At 39.7% G+C, this 24,532-nt stretch overlaps 1 protein-coding gene across 3 annotated transcripts in view; it reads left to right on the top strand.

The window, feature by feature from the left end:
• Positions 1–24,532, top strand: part of CDH20 (cadherin 20) — a 113,819-nt gene that overhangs the window by 54,005 nt on the left and 35,282 nt on the right. For 2 of the 3 annotated variants that reach the window (XM_027451663.3, XM_027451664.3), the window contains 2 exons: positions 8,063–8,188; positions 23,261–23,624. In XM_027451663.3, coding sequence (XP_027307464.1) covers positions 23,382–23,624 — 243 coding nt within the window. In that variant the 5' untranslated portion in view covers positions 8,063–8,188; positions 23,261–23,381. The remainder of the gene's footprint in view (positions 1–8,062; positions 8,189–23,260; positions 23,625–24,532) is intronic. The other variant, XM_072034995.1, reaches the window with a different exon arrangement.

Below are 24,532 nucleotides of genomic sequence, written 5' to 3'. Positions count from 1 at the left end.
ATTATACCGTGATCACTCCTAAGTGCACAGTTTACATTGAACAGAGCCATTAAGCGTTACTGCTGGTAGTTGATTGTTTCACACAGTTGTTCAGAGATCTTTGTATTTGGACCCAAAACAGCTTTATAGGGAAAAAATATATATATTTAGCTGCAGGAAATTCCAGTTGCTATTTTTGTTGACGTCAGTAGTTAATCAGGCTGGACAGCCTACAGGCTAATTTTGCAGCCACTGTTAAGCAGTTCTGTGCTCAGCAGAGATTTCAGCATCCTTGCTGTGTGTATGGGGATGTGCTTTAGTAGGTGGCTTTGAATCGTGCTCTATCTGATGCAAAGACTTCATGGCACACCAGAAGCGATCAACAACGCATATTTTTGAACTCTTTGTTCCCTCCTTCTCTAAACTCATCCCTAGGTGAGGAAGGGATTTTATATTCACAAAATCTGATCTTGATCCTACCTCTTTGGTGAAATTCATTTGAGTTCTGTGCCAAATTTAAATGAAAAACTACAGCTCTTTAACATGTTTACAGCTCTGTGGGGTGCATTGTACTTTGAGGAAAACATTAGTATGTGTAATACTAGTGATGAATAATTAACATACAGTTATAACACCTTTCATCTTTATGGATTTTATATGTGCAAGAATCATTTCATTTGTCCCCAGATCACATCTGGAATAAAACAGAGCAGCAGTTAAAGAGGCTGCACACTCTCAAATAGTCCAGGGCAGGAACTGAAGATGACTGCTACACAGAGATGAAAAAGTAGAGGGAATTTAGCTAGGCAGAAAGTATTAGTGGGAATCAAGCATCTAGTGATGGAGCTTTGCAATGTGCCTTACACATGTAATTAAGTGAATTGGAATCTGGAAAGGACACAGAAAACTTCACCACTGCCCTTGCTGGAAGGACTACCGCATCTTTTAATAGCCTCACGTAAGCAAGAGCTCATTTTAATGTCCTATTCAGAAGAAGGAACATGCCATCTGCAGAATTAGCAAGAAGTATCTGTGGCAAGTGGGTGTTCCTTAGGGATTTCCCACTCACAACGTTTTCCAGTCCTTCCCTAGCTTTTAAAAGCCCCGAGCACCATAATGCAGAGTGACATGAGTGCTTAAAAGCTACCACAGGATGCATCTAGAAAGGGGTCTGTTTCTATGTGGGCACCGTATGTTTGCTGAATCAGGAAACTTTTGTTATGAATGTACAAAGAGAAAATGAGGGCGGCTGCAGTGACCTTTGCAGAGCTCGGTGCTCTGAGATTGAGGCCTGCAGCCACAAAGACAGTCGAGATCAGCAGGGTGTCACTTCTGCCCCAGCACAACAAACAGCAGAACAGGAGGTCCTCAACAGACGGGAGAGGGGATTAGGATGTCCGAACAAGAGAAGCCTCTTCGGTCTGGTGTTCAAAAATAAGCAATTTAGAGCTGCAGAGGGGAAGGGGGTTTGGGATTCATTTGCAATCGAGGCCAAGCCAAACAGCTGATGAATTAAGTGGTTGTGGAGCAGCCAGCTGAGAGAAGCAGCATGATCTCAGGGGCAGGAGGGCTGGGCCCTTAGGCACAAGTGGTGCTCTCCAGCTGATCAGCATCCCTTGCTCCAACCCACTGTAATGGAGACCCCCCTACCTGTGCCATCACCCCCAGTTTCCCAGTTTTTAAAGGGAAAGACTGTACAAGAAATGATCCAGCTCATCAGCAGCATAGGGTAAGGAGGAACAGGGCACAATGGGTGCTGGCAATTCTCCCTCTCACCTCCTCTGACGTGGCTGGTGGTGCTGCCCCATTGTAGGGGCACCCAACATCTGCTCCGAGGACTGCCAGCATAGAGGAAAGCCCCAGGCTGGGGAGCCCTCTTTTGTAGCCATCAGCTGTATTCCAGTTTAGAGCAGCGGGCCAGGCAGATTGAGTGCCACAGGGAGCAGTGACAGCCCTGAGGCACTGATGAGAGGCCTGTCTTGGGTAGGCAAACGGGTACCCATTCCTCCAGTGAGCACTGCCTGTTCTTCACTGTGTATTGACTTCAGAAGTCATTCCTAACTTCACCCTGGCATGCAATTACTTTCTGACCTTTATTTTCCTGCGAAAGTTTACTTCTGTGCATGTATTTGCCTATTGATAAAGGACATATTTATTCCATATTCAGATTTCTCTAGCATGGCACTGATTAAAGTCCAATGACAGCCTAGCCCCTTTTATAGACATGAAATCCCCTTTACTGACTCCTCCTAAGTAAGGAGGCTTCCTGAATATAAATAATGACTGAAATTGATCCTAGAGCCTCAGTTCTTATTTTGTTTGCAGGAGTGTTGGTTTTATTGGCTTTGCTGTGTTTTCCAGAGGGAAACGAAAGATGATTTCTGTAGAGTTTTAAAAAATACCCCTTTCCAATGTAAGCCTGTTGGATGGTGGCTAGCCCCTGTCTGCCCCAATTAAGAAGAATGGCTAGGAACAAGAACATATGGGGCTAAAATAATGCAGAATCTCTGAAGTGTGTGCTTCTGAATTCTCATGCTTATGACTATAAAAAAGTCAATTCAGAATGGATTTGCTATTCCAGTTTTGCTGACTGTTCACAGTTTTTAGAACTGAAAATCACACTGTAAAACTTGCACTTTGCTATTTTTTTTCTTGAGTACCTAATGGAAAGTGAACCTGTTAAGAATTTTCCATAGCTTTCTCCAGAGACATTTTAAAATGATCTAAAATTAAAATATCTCTTTAAGTAATTATTTTAGTTATGGGCTGTTTAAGAAACAAAACTGCTTGTTTAAGATTCCCAAGTTAGAAAAGTAATTAAGGTCCAAGAGCCATTCACAGGATTGACATTACAAATTGAAAATGTTACTTTTTTCAATCCCTCTGATTTTTCCTGATGATTTCACTTCTTTTACTATGCTTTTGGGTGTTTTTTGCATATAATGTTAGAATGATCTTATTAGTATAAAAGCAAATATATAGCAAAAACCTAGTGTTTTTTTTTGTTTGTTTGTTTGTTTTTTGTTGTTGTTAGGATAACACTTGTCCAAAGTTCTCCACCAAATATGATACCAAAGAGCTTTTGTAAAGAGTATAGACTGATCTGGCCTTCAACCAGTGTTGTAACTCATGCCATTCTGCAATTAGTTACAATTATAAGCGGTCTCCAAAGTCCATAAAAGCTCAATAATATAGGCCCTTCACATCTTTGCTCTCCCCAAAGAAGGAATCCAAATGAAGATTTTATATCTTAATAAACTCAATAAATTTTATATGACTCTTGAAGTGGTCTACTTCCTCTTCTGAAGTTTTAAACATTTTATCCGGCTATAGGTGTAAGTTTGTAACTGTTTTCAAATCCTCAGCCTCTGCCTACCTTTATAACAAAACAGACAAAATGACTAGAGATTTTGGCATTACCATTTTAGGTGCATCTTTTCATTGCTCAGGTGAGATGAGGTACTCTTACCACATTATTCCTACCTTGCAAATGAGGAACTGAGACACAGAGGTCATTGGTTTTGGGTGCCCTATTCAAGCTGCTTCAGAATTTTTGGTAGTTTAAACACCGCGCGTATTCAGAATCCATCTGACATGAGCAGAAGATGATCAGCTGTTTGGCAAATCGTACCAGAGGGTGGTGAATCTTAAACCCAGAAAATGTTGAACAATTAGGAGCTGCCTAAAAAAGGTTTGGGTTAAGGGGCTATAGCGTTAAAACAGAGGGGCTTTGTATATCTGTCCTGGTTTCAGTTAGCACAGAATTAATTTTCTTCCTAGTAGCTGGTGGAATGCTGTGTTTTGGCTTAGGATGAGAAGAGTGCTGATAACACCCCGATGCTTTAATTGTTGCAGAGCAGTGCTTATACTAAGCCAAGGACATCTCAGCCTTTTGCTCTGTCCTGCCAACGGGCAGGCTGGGGGTGCAGTAAGAGCTGGGAGGGGACAGACCCAGGACAGGTGACCCAAACTAGCCAAAGGGGTATTCCATACCATCTGACGTCATGCTAAACAATATATAGGGGTGGCTAGCTGGGGGGAGGGCGCCGGACTGCTCGGGGTTAGGCTGGGCATCGGTCAGCGGGTGGTGAGCAATTGCATTGTGCATCACTTGTTTGTACATACTATTACTTTCGTATTATCACCATTGTATCATTATTATTATTATTGTTATTATTATTTTTGTTATTATTATTTTCCTGTCTTATTAAACTGTCTTTATCTCAACTCACGGGCTTCACTCTCCATTTCTCTCCCCCGTCCCAGAGAGGGAGGGGGGAGGGTGAGCGAACGGCTGCGTGGTGTTTAGCTGCCGGCCGGGTTAAACCACGACAATATCTTATCAACTGCTCATCTTACCCACATCTTCCAAATCAGCTGTGAGTAGTGTAGAGGCTTTACAGACCAGCCTCTCTCTCTACTCTCAGAAGAGAACCTTACTTCTGCCCATCATTATCTCCCATCACATCTCTTCGCACATTCATCCTTCAATCCCCTTTTCTGTGCCATATCAACCGCCAGTTTACTCCTTATTTCCTTATTGCCTTTAGGTCTAGTGTTTGCCTTTTCCCTTTCTAATTCAGATGGTTCATTTATGGCAGTGCTTTAAAAATATTTTCCTAAGGGAAAAAAATATGTATTTATGTATTTTCCTATGTACTGTATGGTGACCTTACCAATAGAAGTTGCATCCAGTTCCTGTAGCCTGAAGTTACACCCCCTGGTCTGCATTAATGACTGTATCACAATTTCTTGATTTTCTGATATGGATCAGGAACATGAGAGCTTGAGAGAAAAAGAGAAGGAAACCTAACACTAAGTGCTGCTGGATTATTTTTTTTTTCATATTAGTTTCTCGTTGACTATGAGGCTGGGAGAGCCTGACTGAGGCAGAGTGGTAGCTGAGAAGATAGTTTACAGTGAGTGATGGCTTTTCAGAGCTTGACTGACAACAGTATGTTGAAAGGTGTTTGACATATTCTTGTGTGATAGCTGTAATCATGTTGGTCAAGAGAAGATCCTAATATTTCTCATTGGCATTCAGAAGCCCCAAGAATTAAAGATCCCTTTCGAATCTGATGGTTCACATTTCTGTCTGTCAGACACTGTCAAAGAATTCATTTCCACTGCACAGCTTTGAGTCTATCTTTGCCTGGAGAAAGCACTTTGAACTCAATTTATCTCATCTGCAAAGGAAGATGACAGCTCTTTGCTATAGAAAATATGTGTCTGATAACTATATTATCTGCTAAAACACTCTTTTCAGCCCCAGACAGCCAAGTGTTCACCACAGAGGTGGGGCATCCTCATTACTCTCCCTGTCTCTTGAGGGTTAATGTTGTACTTTATGACACTTGCCCAAAGACTGAGGCATAAGATGTGGGAAAATTGTGGCAAATAGTGTAGGTGGTGGTGGTCAGAGGGAGGGAGGAACTTCTTTGTACACCTCATGTCTTTTTTTCAAAATATGCCCTGTCCTCTTTACACACTGCAGTCCACTCTGCTTTCCTGGGCTGCCCAGTCCACTCAAGTATGACCAGAAATACTCCTCCCTTCATCTCTGCCTGTCACAATGGTGATTATATGGACTGCTCGTAACCTCCCAACTCATTTTTTATTCTTTGTCAGATGAGAGGACCGGCTGGGTCCATGTAGCCCGGCACCACCTCACTCCTCAAAGCAGTGTCCTGCCACTGCTGACTACAACATGACTTCACACAAGCTGTATCCAATCTATTTCTACGGTGCATTGTCACCAGTTAAAATTGGTCTTGTTCCTCAGTTCCCTCCGTTTTCAAGCTGAAAAGAGAGAGGAACAGATAAGCCCCAGTTTAATTTGTTCTGGCAATTATTGGAAATCTCCCACAGAGAGAGAAGCCCTTGCCTATCAGTGCGGAATGACATACAGCCATACGGGCCCAGACAAAAGGAGACCCCGCTTTTCTGCAAGTCTATTCAGGCATGTATAGACATATTGGCTGAGGTACCAGCCCATTCGAATCTTAATGGGGAAAAAAGAGAGACGAGAACCTTTTTTTTTTAAATTAAAAAAAAAAAAAAAGGAAAGGAAAAAAGAAACAAGAAAAAAAAAAAGAGAGAGAGAGGGAAAGAGAAAAAAAAAAAAAAAAGAAAATAAAAGAATAAAAACTATCAAGTGAGAACCAGCATTGAAGGCTTGAAAACAAACTGTGAACTGGCAAAGAAAGGGGGAGGAAACTCATTTGACTATCTAGTCCGGTAGATAACTATACTGCTGCTGTATGTGTTTTAGAAGTATCAGAATAATTCTGTTATTACAGATAAAGGTTACCATAAGATTGATTTGAAAATGTGAATGGAAGATAAGTGCGTTTTGGAGCTGGGGTACAAGCTAAGCTTTTTTTTTCTCTTTCTCTCCTTCTCTTCCTCTCTCTCTATTTTTGCAAATCAGGATTCGGCATTAATTCAACCCAAATGAAACTGTTAGGATAAAACACCTCTGAGAAGCATTTTAAAATATAATTTCCTGCAAAATGAGTGTGTAAGTTTATTAAAAAAAAAAAAAAAAAGGTGCTAGTCAAAAGGTGAAAGAAATATATTACATGATTATGGAGGAAGAAAGAGGTTATTTAAGAAATAGCTGAAATGGCAGTTCTTTTAAAATTGTCATGTGGATGCTTTTAAAATGCAATGACAATGGCAGCTTTTCTTTAAGGCTTTTTCCTTACACTCTGCTCCTGAGCAAAGGGGAAAAGTGTTTGTGGAGCAGATCATTTTAAATTCCAGGTAGATTTTTTCCCTGCCTCTGGATTAATTTTCTCAATTTATCTCTTTAACAATACTTAGTAATAATTCATATGGCCAGCTGACCTGTCTACATGGAAAACAACTGACAGAAATAAATGTCGTAGTTCAGTCATTGACATCCCAGAAATGAGTTCTCATTACTTTAATAATGTGTTACAGAAGAAGAGCTGTAATGCAAGCTCAGAAAATAACAAGAGGCACCCCTCCCCTCCCTTGATTTTAAAGGAATTGTTGGGACTGATCCAAAGCTCATTGCATTGATTGAAAATGCTTTTGCTAGCATTGCTGGATTTGGAGCTGATGCATTGTTTATGGGGATTATAACCTCTGCTGTTGTTGTCTGCAACAAAAAATTAATAATGTAAAACATTAATGAAAATCTGCTTTCTTTTCATTAATGATGATTTCTGTGAGGAATGATTAGAGAATTTCTGACTGACCAATGCTCCAGTTACACAAGTTAAAAAGCAAAGTTTTAAAACAAAAACATGCCTCCAGATAGTGAGAAGATGCATGTATAATTCTAGGGAAATTCGTTCTTATTGCAATTAGTGGCCATTGTGTCTGAGCATTAATAGCCTGGGGCAAACATAATAAACCAGTTCCTAACTGTTGGTAATGACAGATTTCTCAGGGATTATTACTTAATTAACAATAATTTGAAAGGGTGTTTCAGCTAAGACGAAGCACTCATTTATATGGCATATCTAAAAAATATCAGATCAAAAGAACACGTAGCATGCTAACATTTCTCTTGGTCCTTTCATTTCATTTGTGCATGTCTGCCTCCCTACGTAAAATCTTATTTTTGCATCTGAGCTGCTTTCTTTGTGGGTTCACATAACGGTAATTGGTTCCCCCTCCGATATTTGCGCATTGTTTTATCGTCATACCACGTCTTCTGGGTCTATGCAGATGATGATTTTAATTGGAAATGCTAACTCGATCAGGAAAATACCTCCCACGCCCACTCTTTCCATCCTCCCCATGCCAGAATGGGGCAACTGTTTCCCCAACACATGCATTATTCATTCCCAGCCACCTCAACATGAAATGTTTGCTATTGTTCCCACCATCCACCCATGTAGCTTATGTTCTCCCGGCATCTTTTCTAGTGAATGGCTTCTGTATACCTCACCTCATGGATTACTGGCCTCATTCACATATTAGTGCATCAGCTGAGAAAGAGGCTAGATCTCAGACAAAGAATATTCTGATTGGTTTGTGGTGATGTCTTTTTTTTTTTTTTTCTTGAAAGTTGCCACATACCATAATACAAATTAAACTTTTTCTTTAGAGATGACTGTGTTCAAAAGAGGACAGAGCTGCTGAAGTGCCTGTTGTACTGCCCAAGAGCACACAAGAGAAAAGCAGTGTGTAAACTGAGCGGCAGGAGCACAGAGAAGTGCAAACATAGCGAAAGGTATGTTGTAAAGCTACTATTTCTTTTTCTCTGTGGCAAAAAGTGTATTTTCTACATTGCTTCTCATTGAATATGGTGGGTTGCTTGAAAACTGGAAAGATCTATAAAGCATTGTACTTTTGTCTTGGTAAGAAACAAATGATTCTGCTGTGTTCTCTAAGATCTGGACAAGCTGTCTGAAGCAGTTCTTCAGAAATATTAAGTAGCTGTCTGTTGCAGTCATCGGTATCCATATAAAAGGCTCTGGAATAATTCCATTATTTGCTCTTCAAAGTCTGTTCAAGGAGGCTCTAATTTTAAACCCATACATTACTTAAGACTGACAGTGACATGGACAAGTTATTCTTAAACAAGTTGTAAAACTCTTCTAATTGAAAAGTTGATTTGTAAAATAGGCATTAGGCACATACATTTCTATTTGTGCTTTCAGAAAATTCCTGTTCAAAGAGCTAATCCGCGTGTCTCGACTGTCTAGTTGGAAACTTGTGTTTGGAAGTAGATTAGAATGGCACTTGTACAGAGCCCTGACTCCTGCGGTGGATCAAGATTGATTACAGTGACACTGAATTTCACTTTTATTTCAGTTGAATTTAAAGATTTCTTTAGTTCACATAACATCAAAGGTGTCCTTCTAAATAAATATCTTGCAGTGCTCTATCTTAAGGCATATCTTATTATGTACGAAATAATCAGGTTGATATGGTATTGCATCCAAAACAGCACATGTTGTTTTGAAATGTGCCTTGTGGGAAAACAAAATGGGGGACATATAGCAATATATTCGTTTGAAAAGAATACTTACAGTGAATGAAGCTCAGTTACGCCAATTAACAGCATTACACAGACACTACAGCTAATCTTGAAATACTGAATGAATGTTAAACCAGAAATCAAAAGTTTTATTATCCTTGATGTATTTCTTTCCAAATCTCTGTTCACATTTTTTTTAGTTTATTCAATTTCTCTTCATAGCAAAATGACTAGTAACTACTCCTACAGAGTCCACCCACTGAAATTAATGGTGTGTGGGGAAGGTCATTAAAGCAAAACTCCTTTGTCCTTTAAGGAAAGCTGCAGAGACAGGTGAAAGCCTCCACAAGCAGAGCAGTGCAGCTCCTGCACATGGGAAAACATTCACTTTCCTCCTCTCTCCTCCAGCACAGGACAAGGAGCAGTGATTATTTTGTGCTGTCTGCTCAGCTGGAGCAAACTCTCAGGCTTCCCAGCCAGCTACCTGCCCCACATGGCACAGTGACCCTGTCACAGTGGGGACCGTGAGACCTCCACAGGCCAGAGCAGGCATGGATGCACAGCCCTCGGGTCAGCTGGTGAAGAAGGCTTTTCTCTGCCTGAATATCAAGTGTACGAGCTCCCCAGGGAGCCCACCTTTTGCCCACAGCAGCAGCAAGAGGGTCTTTCATCTCTCAGAATGGTTGGAGAAGGGGGTCTTCTGGGACCCCAGATAGCACCTCTGCCAGCTGGGGCAGGTGGAATATGTAGGAGGCGATAGAGGTCTTGTAGATAATGCAAAGGACAAGCAGAAAACCTTGTCCAGCCTTTGACAGTGGTGCTTGAGGCTGTCTCTGAGCAGAAACATGACAGCCTGGCCCACAATATCGACACGTCACACCAACAGCATGCAATGCTCTCCCTGGACGAGTTTTATAAGATAACACTTCTCTATTTAAATCCTGAAAATATGGCATTTCTCTGTGGCTTCCTGACTCAGTCGCATTCACCGGTTTATTACTATACCTTCAATATTTATCTAGAAATTAGCAGCAACTGACTTTAATCAAATCTGATCATTTCCTCAGTGTGTCTCAAGCCCCAGACTTAAAGATGACTTACAGTCCCCATGCATTGAAGCTGTCCAAGTAGTTATGGATGTGAGTTGCATGTGTGTTGGGTTTGCCCTTCCTAGTATTACCGAATGATGCATATTCATAAGCGTGTCATATCTTCTAGGGAAAGCAGACACTATGCATTCCATATGTGTCATATTATATTGCATTACATTACTTAATAGTATATTTTATTACATTATATTACACTATTTTATTTTAGGTGAATCAAATATTGATTAAGAAACCCAGTCCCCTTCTATTATGCAAGTTGAGATCATTCTGACATTAAAAAGCAGAAAATTTCATTTAGGCTGTATTTTGCTTATTATCTTCTGATTGGCAGGAAAAGTATTTCTTGACGAAAAGATATTCTAGTGGCTGGAGATGAGGTGATAGATTTTTGACAGGTAATACTATGAATTTATACTGCATTTCGATCCTAAAGAATGTCACAGTAATATAAATAGTACCTGAATAAAATTTTAGTTTCTTCAGACCTATTTTATGCCTGCAGTTATTCATTCTTGCTAATGAGACAACTAATAGGCTAATGGACACAAATGATATAATATAGACATTTAACTCTGCCTTTTGAATGCAAAAGCTAAATTTGTGCCTACAAAGTATATGGTGAGGTGTTGTAATTCTTTTATGTGCCTCTGTGGAAGTGCAGGTCATATCTTCATGGCTCTGTTCACATGAATATTTGTAGTGGAAGGTACAAATAGGCAAAGCAAGTAAGATTTGTCCTGTACAAAATCTGTACAAAACTAGAGACTAGGTCATAGACTTTGGGGGAAAATTTGGTCCTATGCACAAAGAAACACTTGGCTTGCTATGGAAACAAGGCACATCCAAAATCAAATGCAATAATGTAGGGCGTTGCTCTAAGACTGTATAGGCCAAAAGTGAATCAATGCCAGCTGTAAGTTAATTTAGATAAACAGAAAAGTGAGTTTATAGGACATGAGAAAGAGCACCTACCATTACAGTAAGTTCTGATCATTTTTAAAATGCAGAGATAGCTTGGGGCTCTCTGATATCTTAACTGACTAATGGAAGGAGGCTTGTCTTAGTGTACCCCATGATGTTGTACAAGTTATGACGGAGTCACTGGGGCTCAAACTTTGTTTTATTGAAAATCTGTTGTACTTAACAGGAAGGGTTGTTTTATTGTTTTCACTTGAATACTTAGACTGTGAACTTATACTCTGGGGCAGGAATCAATAAGAAAAGTGGGTGGGTAGTCCTTATCTTCTCATATAGGGATTTGGAAGGTAACAGGGAAGATGGTCTCTTACAAAGCTGCAGGGAGTCCAGCCTAGCTAGTACTTTTGTATGTTAACTTGGACTTTATTAGAGTTTCAGTTAACACATACAGAAAGAGAAGCCTCTTCTGAATCAATACAGCATCATTTGATGATCATTTTATGAAATAAGGTGACAGCTTAGTGTGGTTAGAGAGATTACAGAGTACTCTACACTACAAAAATGCTTATACAGGGAACAAGGGTACAACCTCCTACTTGAAGGGATAATCCAAAAAAAAAAAAAAAAAAAAAAAAGCATTCAGGCACACAGGGTTCTGGATCTGATTTACCTGTCATGAAATTAGTGCTGCTATAGAAGTGGAGACCTGTGGGAGCAATCAGAGTGCAGATGGGGTGAAGGCACTGTTGCCAGTCAGCCCCACAGTAAAGCAATCACAGCCAAGCACCTTCTGGTCATCTCACCTTCTGAAAAGACCAATTACTTATGATCATCAAGTAAAGCATGAGGTATTTTTCTTCATATTTTTTCTAATTATCATGAGAAGCACTGATCATCCTAGGGTTTATTTGTTATCTTCACTTAAAAGTATTATCCACGCTTCTACAACCTAGTAAAAGCAACTGGTTTGAGTACTTACCTAGTAAAGGCTATTCACAGCACATGTGGATTCAGGCTAACAGAGGAGAAAGGGAAAGGGTGATAGAGGAAGACTAGAGCACTTAAAACTATTTTTTTGTGTGTGTGTTTTTCTTTTTTTTTTTTTCTTTTCGTGTGTGTTTTCTTTTTACACCGTAAGATGTGATTTTATAAGTTTTAGGGTCATAGAAATGTAGGACTTTTCTAAATTCCTCCTGTGTTTTGCTTCTGATACAGGATCAAAAGTCACCAAAACAACTTCCAATAGCCTACTCTCTAATCTTTTCTTAAAAGCTACAAAAGTGCAGATTTCACGGTTTCTATCAGCCATCTCTTCCAATACTTTACCCACCTTATACTAAAGGTTTGATTTGCTTCTAACCTAAATTCCTCTTGCTTCAAAGTAGGTTTACTGCACCTTCCACTGTTCCTGGAAACTAAGAAAAAAAGTAGATCACCATTCTTCTTATTACACTTGTTAACATATATTAGACTTTTTTAAAGTCTGCTTTTATGCTGTCTCCCAAATCTTCCTTTTCTGGACTCAGCAAATACATTTTTATAACCTATTCACAAGTCATATTTTTCTGAACTACTGTTCCAATTTCTTGCTTTCTCCCTGGGAGCAGCTTGGGAGTCTGGGCACATCTTTAATCTGTGATATGCTGACTTTCTATGCTGTGGATGCCAGTATAAGTGCTTCACAAATGAAACATACAACACACATGACATTCTGTTGTTAGAAAACAGAATGGCATTTTCCTTCTCTACCACAACCCACGCATCAAGGTACTGGTTCCTATTCAGTTTTTGGTCAGCTTCTTTCCTGCAATGCTGATTCCTAGGCCATTATTCATCTCCATATGCCTGGGCATTTGATTTTGCCATTCTAAGGCTTGCATTTTCTACTTGTTCTTATTGAATTTTCTCATATTGATTTCCTACCCTTTCTACAATTTGTCAAGATCATTTTGAATTCTAACCCCATCTTCCCAAGTGCTTACAACATCTCCCAGCCTGATGTCATCCTCATATTTTATACTGCATCATCCAAGCTGTTAACATAAATATTGAATAGTAGTGAACATGAAGCAAAATCATCATAGAATGGTTTGGGTTGGAAAGGACCTTACAGATCATCCAGTTCCATGCCCCCTGCCATGGGCAGGGACACCTCCCACTAGATCAGGTTGCTCAAAGGTCCATCCAGCCTGGCCTTGAATACTCCCAGGGATGGGGCATCCACAGCTTCTCTGGGCAACCTGTTCCAGTGCATCACCATCCTCTGAGTGAAGGATTTCTTCCTTATTCCTTCTTCTTAGTCTAAATCTACCCTGCTCAAAATCCTGGAGGGCCACTTGGTGTTGACTCCCAGTAGCTGGGAAATTGAGTTTCTGCTAGCTGCTCTTTGAGTTATTTTCCAGTCTGCCTTACTCTTATTTCACCTTGGCCATATTCCTCTGTCTTGCCTTTGACAACAAGTTGTGGAGCTGTGTAAAATATCTTAGGAAAATCAAGATGTGTTGCATTTTCTTCATCTTGCATCTGCTAGGCTAGTTATCTTACCAAAGAGAGGGAGATCAGGCCATTTTGTTGTCAACTTGTTCTTTGCAAAGTCAAGCTATCCATTCCTTAGTGCCTTATTATCCTCTACATACAGAAAAACTGTTTGTTTGTTCCAGTAAATTTCCAAGTACTGCAGTTAGGCTGAAGGCCCTATAATTCACTGGATTGCTTCCCCCTACTCCCATCCCTCTCACCCCCCTTTAAATATAGGTATAATGACTTTTCTCTGCCAGTCCTCTAGGAACCTGCTCATCTTCTATAAGCTCGTGAAGATAATCACAAAGGTTTTAGCTATTGCTGGTTTCTGAAGTACCTGAGGGTAAATTCCACACAGATTGATTGATCTGGCAAGAGATTTCAAAAATGTAGGTTATGCAGCCTGAGAGAAAGCAGAACATAATACCTAGGTATCCCATCATTTTTCACTGGGCACTAGATCAGGCTTTTGGCTGAGATCGAACTATGTTGATGGAGTAAAAATAGATTCATCCTTTTTCTTTATGCATCCCCCAAATTTAAAAAGAAAAGATGGAGTAAGATACTAGAAAATTTGGAAGAAATTGAAGGAGATATTTACTGCTATTTTTTTTAAAGAGACCAAATAATTCTTCAGTCAAAAGGAAGAAAATAAAACTCATGCTTCAGTGCTTAAACCAATCACAAGGGTCAGTAAGGAATTTTCACCTTTTCCAGCACCTCACAGCAGTAGAGCCTTTTTTCATTATTATTAACTAAAGATGATGTATCATGCAGTATCATAATATTGACCTCTTATAAGCACTGGTGCTTATTCCCATTGCTCTTTATTCTCCACTTCTCCTTTTTCCCCTCTCTGAAATTTCAAATACAAAATATTTAATTAATTAGATTTCTCCCACAAACAGAATGAAACAACACGATACCGAGATTGTATGTTTCTGCTTCACTTGCAAGCAAAGTTTCTTTGAGCAACCATCTTTCAGGCAAATCATTTAAATTTGCATGTACTTGTCTTTCAAGTCTCAAACATGTTCCCAGCAATCCATAACTCAAATCTAAGAAAAATACCGCTTTTTCAGCTTTCCTTACACCTTCTCTGGTTAGGGTTTCACTTGTGTCAGACTAGAAGCCCACCCCATTTCCACTTGAGAAATACCATCTCTCCAGCTTCTTGGTATAATCCTTTGTCTCTATTAATTGCAGCTATTATGATGCCAAGTTTCTTTTTTCAGACTTTCCTTCATGTGTGAACTACCACATTTAAAGCATACCAAGAGGGACCTTAGCTACTTAGTAGTATCACTTAGTGGCAATTTCCAAAGGCAAAAATCTCAACATTAGGAGCAAAGATCTGGTTTGGCAGGGTAATCCTGACGTCTCAAAAAGATACAGTGTAGTACTTCATAAAAATGCAGATCCACAAGTAAGAAAGAATAGAAATAACTAACTAAATAAATAATCTTTTTAGCTGCAATGCACGCACAGATGGACTAATAGCAAAGCTGCAATCTCATTTGAGTTCTTCTGCAATGTATTTTAATTTGCTTTCCTTTAAGCCCTCCTACATTTTCTGCATTTCCTTGCTCTCTTTTGATTATATATATGCAATACTTTGAATTCTTGAGAATTAAGAAAGAATCATTAAACTATTTGAGGGATTACATGAAGTGACTACCCACAATGGGAGAAATGGGCCTTGATATCCTGTGCAGTTGCTGTCAGTAGGGTCTTCTCATGTTTATATGCTATAGTCGCGGTCATCAGTTCAGGGAATGTGTCCCAACAGTGGATTATGAAGAAGACAGAAAATAGATAATGGAATCATCTTAGGTGTATTATTAGTGCACGTCACATTTGCAAAAGCCAGTTAGATAATACCTCTCATACACTTCCTGTGGAGACTGCAACAGTTAACTTTGAAGACCAAAATCTAGAAGTTGACATGCAAAATATCTGAGGTTGTTTTTCAGGCTTTATGAACCTTATTCTTGCTGTATTAGAACAGTTTTGGGACAAATGAGGTCAGCACATCTTTATTCCTTTTATTCTTTCCACTTAAAAGTGTCCTGTGAAGGCCAGACACTCATACTCTGTATTTCTAGAAACACTTTGAAGCTGGGTGATAAGAACAAGGCAGCACCCTAACAGTTCAGATAGAGAAAGGTTGTAAGACTTCTGTTTCTTTTGCTGTTTTCATTTCACAGGCAGCAGCTTGAAGTAGGCTTGGAAATGTTCATCCTGTTGGCTAGTAGCATGTCTTCATGTTCAGATAGGGAAGACTGTGAAGTCAAGGCAAGGTACAGATGCCAGTTTTGGACAGCCAAATCAATGTCAGACTCAAGGAATATGAAATAGAGGAAAGATTTTCACCTCTTACAGCACCTGCAGCTATTCCTAAGCTAATAGATGTCCCTTTCTCTATGAATACAGGGACAATTTTAAGCCCTCTACCCCACCACACCAAAAAAAAAAAAAAAAGAAAGAAAAAAAAAAAAGAAGAAAAAAAGCCACATTATATGCCAGTCCTTGCATACACATATCTTGATGGATGGCTAAATACTGTTTGCTGGCTTAAAAAAAAAAAAAAAAGAATAACAAAGAAAATTCCCTGTTCAATTCTTTGCCTTCAGAAGCTGCTTTTGGACATGGGATATTTGGGGACCATTTTTAATATGTCAAAATACTTTATGAAATGTCACGCTAACTAGGAATACAATCATAATGAAACTAGGAAGTTGTCTTCACCTATGACAGCGCATAGGCCCTGACCCATCATTACTTTCAATCATCATGCATGAGAAAAAGTGTTACCTGAAAGACCTCTATCTGTTCCAGCCAGAGAGCTGCTTCTCTTATCTGTCTCCAGATATGAGATAACACTTCTTCCATCTTCGGTACTTAGGGGGTATCAGTGAGCCTTATCATCCACCCAGCAGCTGTGGGATAAGAAAGAGTCCGGTTTTCATTGCTATGTGGAAATCTGTCATATTCTGCAGACTAGCATACACAAAGTGCAATGTTCAGTAGCTAAAGGACATGGCCTGCTTACTAGACACCATGCAGCACAGGCAGGGACATTTCAGGTTCAAAATGTGTTCCAGGTGTACGGCAGCAATGGGTTTTATCCTGTTGCAGGGGAATGAGAGAGATCAGGCTAGGCGTCTGCTCAGGAACTGGAAGAGAGGAGGGACATAGGCAGAAGGAAGCAAATGAAAATAAAATAAAGAAGGAAGGAACTAGGTTTTTTTTTTGGTTTTGTTTGTTTTTCTCCAAGAGGATTGTCACAGTTTTGAGTAGGTCCTGTTCTGGCCATAAGTACACCGCTGGCTAGGACACCAGGGCTATATTTCTGCTGGCCTCTCAGAGCTCAGGAGGGCACTGCAGCATTTACAGGGGAGGGCAGACTCACCCAGCACTACGATCTTACCTTCTCACAGCCTTCACAGAAACCCTGGCTCTCTAACAGGCACAAGCTCTTCACACCACACCTAACCCATCCTTCCTCTTCTTTCTTTTTGATAGCATTTTGATAGAAATTCCACCATCCCCATCCAGCCCTCTCCGTGCCACTCCGTGGCAGGAAACAACAGATTTTACTTATATTGCTTGGAAGCCTTGGGACAGGTCTGAGCAAAGGCTTCTGGTACAGCTGCATAGCAAGCAAGAAAGGTCACATTTTGAGGGAGAGGAGGAGGTTTATATATTTGAGAGGAATGCCACAGTTTATATGACCATCAAGTAAAAACTGTATATGTTTTTTTCTTGACATGATAGCAAAAGTAGTCAGAAGTCTGCGAAAACTAAAGAGTTTTCCCTTCAAAATGATAGTTTAATTAGTACAATTTTTATATATGTCCTTGATTGGACAGGGGTTGTCTTATCTGGCATTTGTTTGGATTTCCCAATGTATTTGTGATGCCTCATTAGCTCCTACTGAGGCAGACTTCAGCAGAGTCAGTTAGACCAGCGTGGAGCTTTTGAAACCTCCTCTTCCTTCTGTCCTGCTTTATTTTATGTAGCATTTACAGTACCTCCCACTGAGTAGAAGCTGGGGATCAGCTCTTCACCTGACTTAAGTTATCAGCATCGTTTTATTTGAAAATGTTTACTTTGTGATTGTGTGCATGTTTCATTCTTTTTGATCTTTTTATGAGCCTGTAATGATAGGGCTGGGATTTATAAGATGGGACTCCCTCTGTCACTCGGTGGGAATTTTTGCTCTGCATGCACTCTGTGGCTTTGAAGGACTTCAGATCTTGAGTAAAATGAGTTCACTGATGTGTCCCAGGAGAGACTGTTGACTGGTCTGTGGATGTAATTTTATGACAATGGATTGTATTGTGAGTTAAAGTTTATGCACCATATGGTATGTTGTCAAGTTTCGTTGTATTTATGAAGATCTCAGTAAAATGAAGTAAAAATAAAAATACATGTTCAGGCCTAGTCTATTTTCAGTAACAAACTCCTCTAGATTTTTATTTTTAATTTGAATTTGCCCAGTAAATAGGACAGGTAATAATAACAGCAGGACTGGTCTGGGCCAGATATAAAACATACGCAGTCCTGAAAGTAGTACAAATTTGTTTAGGACTGTAATCAGCCTGTTTAGAGGTACCTAACTCAGGTACTGAAAGCATTAGGATCTCTCAAATGAGACCAGGATTACATAAATTGCCCACGAGATTTTAGATCCTGGCTGTGTGGAGGAGAGTGGTCCTGGAGGCTGCTGTTAGGCACCTTTTACAGGTGGTCTGCCTAGTGCCGAACACAGCCTACACCTTCTTAGTGACTGGCACTCCTGTGGAGTTGTTGCAAAGGCATCTTACAACAAAGCTGTGAGCAAGTAAGGGTACAGGAAACCTAAGAAGTAATCTGTGAAAACATAAAAGAATAATTCATTCAATGAGGGGAAAAAAATACACAATACTTACACCCCCACCTTGGGTTCAAAATATCACAAGGAATTCAAGAAACTAAGCAAATTGCACACTTGGAGATTCTTTTCATTCAACTTCAGTTCCTCCCTACTGGGTTCATTACCAAGTAGTTCGGTTTCTTTTGACAAAATGGGGGGGGGGGGGGGGGGGGGGGGCGCTCTTTTAAAGGTGTCATTAAGCACAGAAATCATTTTCTATTAACATATTCTTAGTTCAGGGTATATGCTGCTAAGAAGCATTTATATATATATATATATATATATATATATATATATATATATATATATATAAAATATCACATGCATTTATGTATTTATGTACAGAGAAAATTTATCACACATATCTGTGTATTTATGTACAGAGAAAGTTGGGGGCTGAATTTGAAAGTGATTGCCTCTTTCTTCCCCACTTTTTTCAGTGTAATATGTCTCCTGTAAGTGAATTGCCTCTGCTCAGGCAATGTACCCACATAGGATCCAGTAAACTCTGTAGTATTCTACATGAGTGCTGGGTCCACACAACAAAATCCATTGGAAGGACCAAGGACAAAAGATGCAAGCATGTAATTAATTTTATGAATGCAAATAGTCCACTGACTTTCTGGGAGACCACTTGCTCAAAATGACAAATGCACTAAGCATGTGTATAAGCCTTTTCAAGTTTCAGCTTTTTGACTATAAAATCCTTGGCATTTATGTAAATATGTATTGAGCACAATACATTTCAATCCCAGTGGAACTCTCTGCATGGTCATCCAAACTATTAATATTTTTATCCTTTCTTTGGGAGTGCTGTTCCCTTCAGAATTAACATGATAAATGGGTCACATGCAAGAAATGCTAGAAGTCAGTTCTGGCAGATATTTCTTTTTCCTTTTCATCTTTGACCAGAATTAGATATTAAATTAAGAATAGTTTAATTACTGTACAAATATGGAGGGGAGGGGGGCTGGGTGAGTCTTTAAAAATGGAGCATAAACAGGAGCTCACACTTGGAATATGCCTAATTTATTTGCACAGTATGTGCTGAAAGAGAAATTTGTATTTGCAACAGTGGAAAGAGCATTATTGTGACTCTTTTGTGTAGAACAATTAGATGCTTCCTTTGTGTTGTGTGTAGGCCACCAGTTGCACAGGGTTCAATTAGATCTTCACGGGTCTTTATGAAGCCAAAAGCCATATTTGTTACTGTTGAGTGGCAAGAAAAAAGATTTTCAGCAACATCTGCAAGGCAAGAGCAGGAAAAAAAAGTAGCCTAAACAACTGAGCTAGTAATCAAATATTCATCACAAAAGCAGGGCCAAGAAAGGTGTTCCCTTTGGGTCAGGGATCTAAACTGCACAGATGCAGCTAAGCGTATTTTAATGGGGTACTCAGCTGTGGGTAACAAACCAGGTTCTGAAACACACATAATTTTTTCTTGAAAAATAAAATAACCCTGTGCAGGCTGTGGCCATGCAATCTTCTTAGGCTTAATATCTTTGTTTTTGTGTGCATGTGTGAACAAGCAAAGCAAGATTTCCCTCCCTTCACTGCTTTAAAATCTTTTGCCCACCCCCATTCTGAGCCATGAAACGTGAGTTTCTATAATGTATTTCATATAACAAAGAGTCATATGACAACTTCAATTCCATCTTTGCAGATATCCTTCAGAGCCTGTTTTGAAGGGCTCCAAGAAACAACTTGAATTAAGAGAATGTTAGAGGTCTCACTCAATCATGCCAACAAGTGCCTTGCTGTATGACCAGTCCTCCTTATCCCCCTGTAAAGAACTACCCAGCCTGAGGCAGCACAGATTCTGCCTCAATGCTTGTGTCATCCATCTGTGGCAAAAAGCTCCAAGGACTACACCAAGTTAGCACACTCAAAGCATATGGCCATCATCCTCACCAACTGTTGTATCTACAGTCCAAGTGACTCCGTCCTCATCCATCACACTCAGCTGATGAAGCAGCCTTCATCTGCACAAGTACTCTGAAGGACCCAGTCTTCCATGACCTTATCTGTACCTCAGCTATCTCTTGTACTCACACACAGTTCGATCCCTACCTGTCCATCAGTGCCTTTTATGCTGATGAGAAATACCTTGTTATAGAAATAGTACCCCTTGCATATCCAGGGGCCAACAATAGGTAAAGCTGAGGAAAAGGAGCCCCAAGGAGATCAAGAGCACCACAGGCCAGAAGTTTACAAAAGTCATTTTCATTCTTTTAATATGAACTGAAAACCTGAGATAGGGAAAAAAAAAAAAAAAGCCAATTCTCTTTCAATTTCAGAGGTAGAGGAACTATTTGTGATTAAACACTGTTATTAATAGTAGTAATTTGCCTTTAGGCAAGAAGGAAAATGTGACAAGTTTGAGGAAAGGAATGAGACAACCAGAAACTCTGGTACTAACACAACAAATAAACAAACAATCTGAGGCACTTCATCTCTGGCGTGATCTCCCCTGCCTATAAAAATATATGACCATGTCATTGTGGGCTGCCATTAAATGGGAAAGGAACATCCCTCTACAAGATTTTTTATTGCATAATGGCAAGTTTTCTAATAGTCACCCTACTTTAAGTAGTATTGCACTGGGAATAGGAAGTTCTGTGATTTTTTTTTTTATCCATATCTCAATACTACCTTGACTATTGACCCTTGTTGGCTGAATTTAATTGCAGGAGACAACTGGCACCTTTAGTTCCGAATTCATGGCTTGGGCATTCACCTATAAGCACGATTCTCATTGCCACAGGAATTGGTTCATCATGTAGTGTCACTTCTTTGGTCATACAGACAAAAATGTAACTAACATTTTTGGAACTTCTTAAAAGAAGTTCCAGAAGTTCCATTTATGGAACTTCTTAAAGTAAAAACTCCATGTGGGACCTTGGACCCTGCTGGCCTCTGCTCTCCCTTCGTTACACGGTGGAGGCAGTGATGGGTTCCCTCAGATTGTGGACAGCAGTTGTGGGAGGCTTCTCCCCACCTTTATTCACCAGTAAAACACTATCAGTCATGTCTTTGCAGAGAAAAACTTGCTGTTGACAACGTGCTAAGAGCAAGGTGTATGTACCTATGATGTGATATGGACTTCAGCCTCCTTTCCCCAAGTGTAACTGTATTTTGGCTATTGGGAGCTAAGGATTATGTAGCCCTTATCTACATTATATAGTGCATATTTACAGAATTGGCAGTTCTGTAAATTGCTGTGCTTAAAAGAGATCTACCATGTTCTGTGGTTGTGGTCATAGTTTGTCCTTTCTTTCTTATACCTAACCTTAAGTTTTAAACTTTTCAAGGTAAGAGCATGCTAGTTGTGTTTTTTTTATGCTTCACTACTAGCAGCACTGTGTAGTCATATTCCTTCTGGGCTTCATACCTGGAAACATTGTTGTGTACAGAAATCAGCCTAAGATAGTTATTTTGGGTTTACTTCCCTTGTGGACATTTACTCCAGACTTAAGCTGCCTTTTTCAGACTTCAGTGAACTTCTGAATTAAATTCTGAATTGCTGTTTCAGTAGATTTCTAAGGGTCCCAGGCCTCCAGTTACATCAACTCGGATGCCGGGGAATTTTTTAACGCTCTCTTCTTCTCTGTTGAGAGCATTGTACTGTCTCAGTCTTCACTTCAAAATATTATTGTGCAAATGTTTAAAATACTTCTTAAGATTCTGAAATCTTTCACGAATTTCAATTAGGAATATTTGACAGATGTCTCCTACTGCTTTTTATTTCCACAGGATAAAACAATTAATTAAGCCTAAAGACTTAACTACAGAATGGCAGTAAAATGAAATTATACTACTCGCTTAAGCCTCAGAGCCCAATATGCCTTTCCTAATGAGTCCATTTGTCTCCAAGAGAATTGAGAGCCGAGCAAAAACACTGGGCCCACAGAGGATGTATGGAATGTTTTGGCAGAGTAGCTTGAGTGCAGCATCACATCATTAAACCCAGGAAAACGGTGAAGGAAAGGGTTGCTCCAATCCATAGCCTGGAGTGAGGTCACCAACTAATCTGACTTCATGACAACAAAAGATCCTAGACTGATGAGAAAGTGTCCTCTGATAGAGGTCAGCATTCCTCAGCCTAAACAGGTCTTTCAGGCTTGTGGAGGAAAAATGTGTTAGCTTGACTTGGTTGGACATATCACATAATAGCATGTGACCGTCAGCACTCTGAAACCTTTTGTGGGTTATAAAATGATTAACTGACCATTCAAATTCCAGAAATGTTGCATTTGTAGCAGCAATCAGCTCCTCAGAGAGGAGGCAGCAGAGTGTGAAAACTGAATTCAAGAAACAGGGAAGGTTTAAAGAATAATTAAAAACAGAAATAACTTGCAGCTACTAGAAATGAAATTCAAGGTTTGCAATGTAGCAATATGTGTATTTAAGTAGACATGTTGGCATGCACGTGTGTGTAATGACAATGACCTGGTTTCTAAACAGAAAGAAAAAGCCAGTTGCCAAAAAGTGTTCACCAGCTATTATAAATTTCCAGAGTGAACAGTTTTTAAATATTCTCTAATGACTTCTGGTCATAAATATTTCTAAAGAGTACGCAGTTAACTCATGCCAATCAATACTATAAAGCAACACTACGGCTAAGTTAGCAAAGTAGAGCACTCTTACTTATTGACTAAGCCCTGGTGATTCTTGTATCCGAGGTTCCAGTTCTGCAGCTTATATGGTAATAGTATTCCTAGCTTCAGAATTTGTGCATTCTGTTATTATATTTTTATATTGAAGATTAAATATTTTATAGCATATTTGCCTATCGAGGAAACTCTTTTTCCTTGGGGGAAAAAAACATCCTCCTATGAATTTCCTTTAACTTTACAGGAGGCTGTCATTCCCAGAACCAGGATCTCTCTTGGACATTTCAAAGGACTACAAAAAGGACCTACTTTCTTCTCACGGGACCTAAGATACTGTGCTTTGACTTCTAAGTCAACCCTCGTATATGTGGACTTCGGGTAGAATGAGAAATGCAAAGAACTTGCTTGGACTCGGGGTCTCCTTGTATTTTTGGGGACTGATGGACCTTACTACAACTGTGCTGTCAGGAAGTGCCAGGCCACTCACTGAAGGGCCAGAAGACAACCTGTCAGACAAGCTGCATCAACGTATGAAGAGGAGCTGGGTGTGGAACCAGTTCTTCGTTCTGGAGGAGTACACAGGAACTGACCCTCTGTATGTTGGGAAGGTAAGAGCTGCACCAGTAGGATATCTGGCACAGTGTGTGCATCTCTGTACCTGCAGGCTGTGGCAAAACATGGGAAGTTTCTCTAAGTGCCTTGTCTCTACCTTCTTTCTGGCAGTGAATCCACCCACATTAATTTCACTTCAGCTCCCAAGAGCTTCAGTGTCACCTTCAGTTGTGAAGAATTTCTGTTTAAAGGTGCTGTCAATATATTTGCCTATTTCAAAGAGATCTTCAGTAGCCATCATCAGCTGTAATTGAGGTAGTGTTAGAAAATCTGCAGTGATCTTTCCAGGGACTCTTACAATGTCAAGACAAAGCAAGGTTATATTGACATAGGAGGATAAGGAAAGAAAGGAAGCATTTGTGATCATGCTTCTGTCTGTGATCAAGTCAGCTGGAAGATGAAATTCACAATCAAATGAAAGAGCCAGTATCTCATGAAAACTGACATTTCAGGTTTCATTTTCTGCAAGTCTCTAGGGTCAGAATATCTCCTTGCTAACCACAGCTTGACCCCAGGTTAATTCTGTGGACTACAGAGAAGTTGCTCCAAATATAGAAAGATAGAAGGACAGTTTATTAAATCCAATTTGCAGAGCCAAATTTTCAGCTCCCTTACACACTAACAATCCATACATTACTACAGATATTTGCAAAATGGATTGCTAAACTTACCCCATCTACCTGGTAGTACTTTGCATTCACTTTTCTGTAGCTCCTTTAGATACAAGCAGATGGAAAGCAGGCTTAGTAATGTCTGCCATCACAGCCTACTTCACTATATCCATCCTTCTTATTCTGCTTTCCCAACATTTGTACAGACTATGAACTGTTTAACATATTGACCTGCTATTCAAAGGCTTATTGGCAGCACTAGGTTTGCATCTAGTTAAAACAGAGGTGACAAA

Source organism: Anas platyrhynchos, chromosome 2 (genome assembly GCF_047663525.1).
Source record: "Anas platyrhynchos isolate ZD024472 breed Pekin duck chromosome 2, IASCAAS_PekinDuck_T2T, whole genome shotgun sequence".
Lineage (NCBI taxonomy): Eukaryota > Metazoa > Chordata > Aves > Anseriformes > Anatidae > Anas > Anas platyrhynchos.
Note: the sequence above shows the minus strand (reverse complement) of the source record. Positions and strands in the feature narration are given on the sequence as shown.